The following is a 10,496-nucleotide window of genomic DNA, read 5'->3' as shown; positions in this document are numbered from 1 at the left end:
ATCTCACTCTAACTCACTTCGTGGATGAAAGCTTCTTTGAAAATTATGAACTGTTTGTTGCTTATGTTTAAACCACCTTGAATAATTTCATCTACAAAAGGCCTGAAGAAATTTTTCAAAAGATGATAAAAAATCATGCTCATCTCAGCTACAAAATGGAATCATCAAGACTGAGGTATGTAAGCAAGAGAGGATTCTCTCCCTCTGAAAGAATTTATCGGTATTTGTGATCTTCCTTGATCCAACTCTCTCTACAAATTGGAGGTTCCAAAATAAATTGAAGATTTTGATTACCTTTTCGCCTCTAAATCTCTTCTATACAAAATCCCAGTGACGGTCACATACTTTCCCTCGTCACTAGTTATGTGCTTTCAGAAGTTTGTCTCTTACATATATGTCGACGTGCATTCACATCCCAAGAAAATTCTATTTAGGGAAATTCGATGTTGTTTTGACTTGGTTGCTAGCCAATCAAGTTGAAACTAATTGTGCTAGCGGGGTGAGCTATCATATGGTAGAGATCTGGAGAAAGGGTAATTTGTGGTTGTCATATGGTCGCTTGGTTATGAAGATTCTAGAACATTTTGGATTTGATTTAGAAGGAAAAGAGTCAGTGGAAATGCAATCAAAATAAGATGTCACTACTTAGGATAGATGTAGTATAATCACCATAATGAAGTCTTAGTGCACAGAGGGACCAGAGCAAGAAGAAGCTTTTGGCATAACAAGCTCTAGCTCAACAACAAGAGCACTAACAGGCAGGATCGTTAAGGCTAGAGGATTTCGATTATGAAATGCCTCAAACTCCTCCTACTGAAGCTCTCCTTAACACCATCATCCAGAATCATAAGGCTCACGCTAGAGCTAAAAAATGGACAACTGCCAAGATTGATTACCTGGCTCACAAGATCTCTAAACCCAAAATGCATTTTCCTCGTGGGCTTAAGTAATGATGATGACGACACTTAGTTGTCTTTGTCTGTTGTGCTAGTTTTGTTTATTATGATGCTTCTTTTTGTGTTTTTTCCAATACTTTTCTTATGTATCTCTTTGTTTTGATTGAATAAATAATGTTTTTGGTAGTGGAATCTATTAAGTTTTGCTTCTTCTTAAATAATTATCTACAATTTTTGTGCTTGCATTTCTATCTATGTTTTTGTTTTTCTACATTTTTTTATAATATCAAAAGAGAAGTATACTCTCATAGGGAGTAAAGTATATTCTATTTATTTGTGATGGGAAATTTAACCACACCAATGTTTCATCTATCTTTTTTTGTTATACCACATCTCTAAGAGATCTGTTGTCATCATAAAAAATGGGGGAAATGTCAATCTATGTTCTTGCAAGTACAACTATCTGCAACCATCAGATGATCGTGTTGGTTTTGAAGATGACAATATCTTGTGCAAACAGCATTCAGTGAAGTCTTTGGTGAAAACTGTCTAGAAAACTCTAGTGATGGAATCTAATTAAAGAAATTATGTCAAGAATCATCAGTTAGAAGAGTTAAGTTCCAATTGAAGTGCTAAATAAATGTTGAATCAAGCAAGGGAATCTGAAACTCAAGAGTTGGGAAAGCTCAAATAAATATTGAATCAAGCAAGGGAATTCGAAACTCAAGAGTTAGGAAAGCTCGCTTGGTCCTACGCTTAGTGTGTGTTTGAGAGATCAGTTTAATGTAAAGTTATAAGAGTACTTCTCGAGATTATCACTACGCGAAAAATACATGAACATCTAAACGCTCGAAATAGAAACAAAGTCACCACCAAATTTTATGTATTACTAAGGAAAGGAGAAATAACGATTGGAGGATAAGATGGTCGTCACAATTAAATAACGATTAAACCCTAAGAAAGGGAGATAAGATGGTCGTCGCAATCAAATTCGAATTCGTGAGTTGGTTATGTGAAGAGAAAATGTTAACACCCCACACATTCGTTGTACTTAACAAGCATAAGGAGGCATGTAATTTAAATTTCATCATACAAAAACAAAATGAATACAAGTCTTAGAAATCAGATCAAGAGAAATTCATTTTCAAAAAAATAAGAACAGATTAAATAATCGCTTGCTTGATATTTCAACAAAGAAAAACATTAAATATAGTTAAAATAAATTATAACTCAATGTTCGGAGAACATTGTGAAATGTCTTCTATTTGTGCCTTTAAAGTATATTGAAGTAGCTCTAAAAAATTAAAAAAACTAAAATAATAATACAAAAATAATACCGAAGTTGTGAGATATTTCACTGTAGAAAGAGTAGGCTCTCCTTAGTATTACAATTTCATTTAAGACATTTTTAGGTACAATTTTACCACCTAGAAAAGAAAGAACACTTCAGTGTCACGGCCAATAGTATTAATATCAGCAACTTGTGAACTAATATAACTCTACCAAATTAACCACACCGATTTGGATTTAAGGAAATTACATTCTGCATGATACTCATCAGTGACAATCAAACAAAAATGCAGAATGACTCTCTTTTTTCCCGTCAGAAATTGAAGTCTTCCACCGGTTAATATATCTCCTTTTATAATGACAGTAAATCTTTCAATGTTGTACCAAACTAAACACAGATAGATTATTTCCCTAATTTTGATAATTCAAATGATCACTTAAATAATTTTTGGAATACTACTCATACATTTGATATATAGATCAAGCAACCTACATAAGAACTATTTTCACCATCTAAGAGTGCACAAAATTATGCTAACAAAATACTTAGTTTTACGAGTATAATTACAAATAAATATGCTAACTAACTAGTTCAATATTCGTACTTAATTTCAATTTAACAAATATGTAACAGCTTCCCTGTTCAAACACATTCTACCATTGATTGATCCTTTCTCTTTTTACTCAACAATATAAATTAAGAAAATACTCAGACAACACCATCAAAATTTCTCCTGCAGAACTAAATAATACAAAACTTGTAGCGATAAACCGCGTATAAATAGTGGAATATGTTCCAATATAAAAACTGCCTACCCTTAGATGTTTTTCTTCTTTTCTCTGAAAAATCCTTCAACAGAAGCTTTCTTCCTTTTTCCAACAGAACATTTTAAATTAAAAATAACATATCTTTACAGCAAAGCAAACATTCTAATTTAAGATGTGAATTGTGTTCAAAAATGAATCAGATTCACTGACACTCAATTCGTTGTCTTTTGCCAGAACAGTGTTCTGGGTCCAATAAATCTTTAGCAGCATTCTCGTTATTGTCGTCGATCATTTGGGACGTTTCTTCACTTTGGAAAGCCCAACCAGTAAAATCATTCTCTGAAAAGAGGGATGATGGAGTTGTTTTGTAGAATGCTAGAGGAACCTGCTTCACCCTCCGTGTGATCTGCAATAGTACAAGTTGTCACCAAAAGATACAAGGAAGGATATGAGGATGAATTTCTCTCAACTTCCTTTTAAGATTAAATACATTTTTTTGATCTCTATACAATTTCTAAAATTTGATTTTAGTCCTACAAGAGAAAAAAAATTATCTGACCAGTCACAAAATACAAAAATTGTGTTTTTAGTCCTTGATAAGACACCTTTGAACAACTAAAAACACAACATTTCTGTCGAGTATTGTTATAGGAACCAATATCAAATATTGCCAATGGTATAGAGATAAAAAAACCATTTAGAAACATTTTTCTCATTATGCAAATTACATGGACACGTTACTGTAAAGTAAGAAAAACATAATGGTCATTCACCTCCGCTCCAAGTATTGTTGCATACGAGCCAGCACTAAAATCACCAACATTAACTTCAGTTGTTTTTGCCCTGACTGTCAAATCATTCCCAAGGGACAACGCGAACCTAAAAGCACAAATAAAAGCATGTAATATTTAAGGTGTTATGTCAACATTCACAAACACACAAACACTGTAAAAATAAAACAGTGAGCAAAAGGAAAACAAGGAATAATGCGCCAAAGATCAAAACACTTACCGTGAGACAGGAGGACAGTAGTGGTTACGAACAGTGTCAATTTCCCAAAGAGAACTTCCTGCTCAAATGAAATTTTCATCAGGAAAACAAATTTAGAACAAAAATAATTGACTAGATAAACTATGGGATCAAATATTATAAGTTATAGGATCCAATATAGAACAGGACATGAGGGCAGTGCTTATATATTTTGCTTACAATATAAAAGCATACATGTCAAATTTATACAGGTCATCAAGTTCTAACTCAGCCCAGAGATTTTTCAATGTCAATCAAATATCATATCATGATAAATAAAACATTGACCAGGGAAGCACTATATTTTCCTACATTGAGCTAAATGTCAACATTATTATGGACATTTAACTGCAAATCATGTCAAGCAGGCAAGCTAATTGGAAGGTTAAAAAACAAGCAGATATTTAATCTGATTTCCAAATGTGTTGATCATAATGTAATGCTTAATTTGTTCCTTTTGTGTTTCAGAAACATCAAACGAACAAGCAAGCGTGCAGGCATTCGTGTATGGGAGTGTATTCATGTATTTTCAAATGTCTCGATCCTAATGTCATACTTAATTTGTTTCTCTCTTGTTTAAGTAACATCAAACAAACAAGCAAGCGTGTATGGGAGTGTATTCAATATTCATGTATGGGAGTGTATTCAACATTCATGTATGGGAGAATATCAAATCAAGTAAGAGTGAGAAAAAAGCTAACCTTGACCATACGAGAATACATGTAAAGATTAAATGCTCAAGTTTAGCTTCTCTTACCTCACATAATGTGTATATTATATATAGTACACAAATAATGAGATAAAATAACAAATAAAACAACCACAACCATGCAGTTTTACACCATTCTCCAGGTTTGGTTTAGAAAAAATAACAGATTTCAAGGTAGATGAGACAAAAGATAAGTTAAAAAATTGCTCACTCATAGCGTCTGACTTCATAGGATCAGTTTCCTCAATATTAAAATGGTCAATGCCCGATTTCTGGTGGGGTATTGCACCAGTCACGGCATTATCCAAGTTAGAAGCAGTCACTTCATCTGTTCTTTGATCACTCTCTTCAACATCTTCCTGTTCATATATCAGAAATTAGGTCTCCAATTAAAACAGAAAGAAGACTGTTACTTTATTACATTGCAACACGTATCTAAACCATTTTGCCAAAGCAACAACAAATTTTGAAAGTTAACACAATCACAAACAACAAACATGAGAAGGGATGAAGAGGACATAAATAATGTAACTATTTAGGTTTCAATCACGGTTTTGTATATTCCATCTAAATGTTGGATGAAGCAACTGTTGGATAAATAACAAGTTCACAACAGAACTCAGTACTGACACTGTGATTGCTAGAGTAAAAACGAGACGAAAGAAGTTGTAACTTAATGGATTCCCTTAACATTATAAGAGATCCAATGGTAGTATTTTGAAAGCCATTTAATTTAGCAAATCTTTCTTTCCAATCCCAATATTTCTCTTATCCTGGTCATTATTAATTAAAATACCGCCATGGCAGCACGGCACAATCAGTTATGGCAGTGCTGACACTATCAGCTGCTATAGGCCACAGAGCTACTTATATCCGCTATGTTTCCGTCTTAGGCTGCAAATACCACGTTTATATGACAGAATATTGGGTGGCCGACAAAAATCCCCAATCAGACATTGATAAACCTTATAATAGTATCGGACCAGCTTTAGACCATCCTTGAATCAGGATGCCGGTCAATCTCCTGAGTCCTGGCTCTACAACATGAATAAAAATGCCAGTAATTCACTCATATCACTAGTTTGCAGATGAAACCATCATAACATTCAAGATTGGCCATTGTCTTGTAGTCTATCACAGAAAGATGCAAGTAAGCAACTACTTTAACTGTCAACAAAGTATACTAAATACGCTTTGTTGAACAGAAGCAAAAGGCATTCTACAGATGAGTATTTTACAAATTCAGGATTTCAGAAGGCAAGGTTTGGCATTCAGTAAATAATTTCAATGCTGAGCCACCAAAGCTCATCATATGTAAGTTTGTGACACAGCCAACCATTTTTTACACAGCTCAACACCATTTCATGGCTAAGCTACGGTAACACTGTTCACATGTCTCGGCCAATCTAAGGCTATATTTAAACAATGTTTTTAAAACTGGATTATCTACTTAACAAGCACTAGTTTGTGGTATATTGGTCTAACCGTAGTTGAATCAATAATAATTTACTTCTATATTTGTAAATTTGATATATAATATCATGGATTCATGGTGTAACATATACTGTAATATGTATTCATAACAGAGTAAGAATAAACTTAAATGACATTATAATTAAGTTCAAGCATATATATCATATGTAGCAGTGTTATTGATGACGGACCATGGCATGAAGCAAAAAATCTGCTATATGGCACCCCGCAATACTTTAAACTGCAATAATACTAAATAAAATGAATGGAAAAGTATGTCCTGCCTGTCCAAAAAACAATGTCCTGAACACAACATATATCATTTTCATAATGGAAAAGTTTAAAAAAAACCAATGGATTATGATTTCAAATTACTTCTTTGTTTCCCTTAACCCCATATATTTTCACATGATCCTCATTAACATCTCCAATACTAAAGAAACGATCCAGACAACAAAAACTTACTAATAAAGTAATAGCAAAAAAAGATAGAAAAAGAGACTATCATTACCCGGTGCACCAAACAGTTGATCGAAGGATGTCTACGCAAAATATTGTGAACCAGGGCTGTAATAACCAATGCACCAGAAGGCGGAACTGAAAGCAACAACCTACCCAGTTTCTTCGCAAAGGAGGCAGTCAAGTAAGCTGGAAGAAGTTGTGACTTAAGGCAAGTATCAAGAAGCTGCAAGCAAATTGCATATTATCAGAAAATGGCACATCCAAAGGACTTAGACTTGCAAATTTAAATTTTTAATTATTCACATCAGCACTATTTTATTTGAATACAATTTCATTATTACTCGATCACATACCATTCAATGCTTTCGTTTTTCCATTACAGATATGTCAGGAAAAATTATTTTCCTCTCTCAGGTTAATAAAGAATGGTTTTCTGCTGGTAAGTGATGCTATCCTAATTCACTATTTTGTAGGGGTTTCATTGTCCAACGTGCAGAGAAAGTTATAAAACGGTATAATAGTTTTAGTATTTTAATTTTGAAATTGGAGCTTTCAATTTGGAAATATTTGCTCGATAGAGAAAATATCCCGAAAGTAACCAAACCTATCAACTTACCTACTATGCTGACAAAGACTTTTCTTAGAGTAAGTAATCAAAATAACAACTCATAACAACCACCTAACAAACCTATCAACTTACTAACTCCAAACCTATGGAACACAGATTTTATAAGCTTTACCTGGAAAAACCTTGCACGATGTTTGGCCATGAAGATAGATGGAACTAATAATGCATATAGTTTTACATAAAAATTTGGGTATTCCAATCCATACTGGGTCATTAGGACAAAAAGGCTACTAAGAGCCATCACACTGACTACACCACCAACATCATATGACCTTGTCAAGAAATCACTGCACACAAAAAAGCAACATGTCAGATTCAACATCTAGTTACCATAACAAAATTCAAATTTCTGTAGCACAGATGTTTACCATAACATGATGGGATTAGATAGATGAGGAATCACTGTTTGGTGAAGATTAACAAGAACCTAGTAAAAAAGAACAATGTAGCTCACAAAATCAAATGGGGGAAAAACCTATAGGAAAGTATAAAATATAGTTCCCTTTTCGAATTAGACATGTCATTAAAACCAGAATATGAAATTTACAATCACCACTATACAAATAGAATTCACCTGATATATTTAAAATATAATGGCAAGCATACAGAAATTTCAAACACATACACGTGCAAATTACCTCTTTGTACACATCAAGTGGAAGTGGCAATCTAAGATACGCAATCCAAGCATTAGTAAATTTTAACTTCATCTTTTTGGCGATTCTGGCTGCAGACAGTACCTATATGATGCATAACATGAAGATGTAATGGATATGGAAAAGTGAAAATATCGGCAAATAATTAAAGCAGTTCTGAAATGAAAAGATTCTTTTAATATAAGTAAAGTTTCGTTTAAACAGAGAATATAATTACAATTAAACCCAAGGATAAAACATCTACAAATGAGTATGGAATAATAGTACTTACATTACTTTTATGCTTCTTGGACTTACGCTGCTTATCATCCAAATCTTCAGAAAGCACTTTATGATCACTTTCTATGGAAAATAACCAGATTACAAAATATAAATGTACACTCCAATTATTTCATATATATAACCAGAATAACCAAAGCCTATTCCCACTATTAGCTAGATGATCAATCAAAGCCATAAAGCCCTCTCATTTATTGGGTCCATAGATACTTTTTACTTAATCTAAAAAGTAGTATTTTATGCAAACTCCTGAAGAAAAAATGAAGGGGAGCAGCACTAAATAGTGCATTACATGCATAAAATATAGGCCTCAAAAAGATCGAGTCAATATCTTCATTAAGAAATATAACATTGTAAAAAAGAAAACCTTAACAGCCTAAGAGTGATAAGCAAGCATTCACCTGATACACTCCACATTTCGAAACCTGATGTATCATCGGATTTTTCAAGAAAGGGGACATGTGAAATGGTGTAGTGCATATTGTGGATGACACCCTCAATACTGCAAAAGTTACATTTTCAAGTTAAAATCAGAATTATAGAACAAATTAAATACATTTACAAGTAAATTATCCATCTCCTAGTTTCAAAACTAAGACCAAGTTTGCCTGGCAGAAAAATTATAACTGCTTTCTTGCATTATACATGGAGCTGAAAAGATAAACCCATTGCGCTGAAAAGATAAATCTATTGCTTATAGTATAGCATATTGTATGACACTACATGTCATTTTTGTATATTTTTTATGATAGAAATATATATAAAACATGTGAGATATAGATCATATATAATCTTTTAATACTACTAAAGTCAACCAGTATTGGTGCTCGACATCTCTTTATAAAAGAAAGAGCGGGAAAAGGACAGAAATAAACGGTGGCTATAGATGTTACTAACTTTGAGCTCAATTGACTTCCATCACTGCCGTCTACACTTGCAGTTTTATCATCTAATAACAACGATGAGAAAAGGAATTAATTAACAAATAAGACTACCCAAATATTTAGAAATTGAAACAGAACACATAAATCTCCTATCTGCAATTTCACAAATCAAAAATCGGAAGATTAAAAGAAGCAAGCATAAGGTAGAAAATCACCTGAAACATCTTTTCCCTCCAAATTTCTAGCAAGCTTTTCTAGACTTATGAATGTAAAATAACTACACCAAGTAACAAAATAGCTCAGTAATCAAGATAAACCCCATAAAAAACAAAGTAACCGAATCAAAATAACTTGCAAAGAAAGCATATTAATCATACCTGACATCAATATACTTGAAATACTTGGATGTTAGCAAATCAATCAAAAATTCAGCAGAACCAGTAGAGTGAATCTAATGAAGCAAAACGAAAACCAAACAAATATCAAAATATGAGCACAAAAATACACCAAGTATCATTAAAATTGGAATGAATAACTTACAATACTACTGATGATTCTGTTGTATAAAGAAGAATGAAACGTGCCACCATTAGCAACCTTCACAAACTCCATCAACGTATCCAACACAGCTTCCTTCAGAGTTTCATCCGATTGATCGGAAACAAGAACATCTATAAGAGATTTAAGAAACTCATCGAACTTAGAACGGAGCCAGGTGAGGTAAATGAACTTGGACTGGTCGGCGTCGGCGTCGGCGTTGTCGGAGGAGGATACGTTGGCAGTGGCGGAGGAGGAAGGTAGTTGAGGGAGGAGTGGGAGGAAGAAGGAGTGAAGTGAGAGAAGCGATTCGAGGACATGTTGAGGCGGAGATGAAGGTGAGACGAAGGTGAGAAGAAGAGGGAGGTTGTTGATGTTTGAGGCTGATGAGAGAAGTTTCTCACCTAGGGTTTTGAGTTCGGCGACGCCGTATTGCTTTGAAGTTTTCTTCTTTTTGCTCTTCTTCGTTGGAGGTTCCATGGTTTGTTCAGTTGTGAGAGATGGATGCAGCGACGCGGAAGGTTTACTCAGGGTTTTGGAACGAAGAAGGTGATGATTTCGGTTGGGTTGTTCTATTCGGGTCAAATTATCGGGTTATTTGGGCCGGGTTGTTTATTGGGCCTGGAGCTAAAAGATCAAGGCAATTTCTTAATGTATCCTATGCATTACTAGCAGACCTCGTGAAAATACAATAATGTCTTCGAATTTTAGAGATACATCTTCGGACGTACCAAAATTCAATGCATTTTTGAATCAGACCCTAATTCAATGGAAAATATTATGGAGATACATCGTCGTATACATTACGTAGATGCATCTCTGAACGCACTAAAATTCAATACATTTATGAATGAGGCTCTAACTCAACAACAACAAATTATGGAG

At 33.9% G+C, this 10,496-nt stretch overlaps 1 protein-coding gene across 1 annotated transcript; it reads right to left on the bottom strand.

Moving 5' to 3' along the window:
• Positions 1 to 2,458: 2,458 nt before the first annotated feature.
• On the bottom strand, positions 2,459 to 10,167 carry LOC131620922 (protein NUCLEOLAR COMPLEX ASSOCIATED 4-like). The gene is made up of 14 exons (XM_058892109.1): positions 9,615 to 10,167; positions 9,452 to 9,525; positions 9,290 to 9,351; positions 9,088 to 9,139; positions 8,592 to 8,692; positions 8,183 to 8,253; positions 7,894 to 7,995; positions 7,624 to 7,682; positions 7,368 to 7,542; positions 6,677 to 6,850; positions 4,904 to 5,051; positions 3,966 to 4,023; positions 3,728 to 3,833; positions 2,459 to 3,360 (listed from the first exon to the last, which is right to left on the bottom strand). Exons 1-14 carry the CDS (start codon positions 10,089 to 10,091, stop codon positions 3,157 to 3,159), a joined length of 1,863 nt encoding a protein of 620 aa, XP_058748092.1. The 5' UTR covers positions 10,092 to 10,167; the 3' UTR covers positions 2,459 to 3,156.
• Between the last annotated feature and the right edge of the window lie 329 nt (positions 10,168 to 10,496).

The sequence above is a fragment of the Vicia villosa genome, linkage group LG7, assembly GCF_029867415.1.
Source record: "Vicia villosa cultivar HV-30 ecotype Madison, WI linkage group LG7, Vvil1.0, whole genome shotgun sequence".
NCBI lineage: Eukaryota > Viridiplantae > Streptophyta > Magnoliopsida > Fabales > Fabaceae > Vicia > Vicia villosa.
The sequence above is the reverse complement of the archived record's forward strand: the minus strand, read 5'-3'. Positions and strand labels throughout refer to the sequence as shown.

Excerpts from the sequence above, each read along its gene's own strand:
- LOC131620922 (XM_058892109.1), bottom strand. The coding sequence starts at position 10,091 with ATGGAACCTCCAACGAAGAAGAGCAAAAAGAAGAAAACTTCAAAGCAA. Across the intron at positions 7,683-7,893 it reads CACTTGATGTGTACAAAGAG|GTTCTTGTTAATCTTCACCA; the intron begins GTAATTTGCACG and ends CTTTTTTACTAG. Across the intron at positions 7,543-7,623 it reads TCTAATCCCATCATGTTATG|TGATTTCTTGACAAGGTCAT; the intron begins GTAAACATCTGT and ends TTTTGTGTGCAG.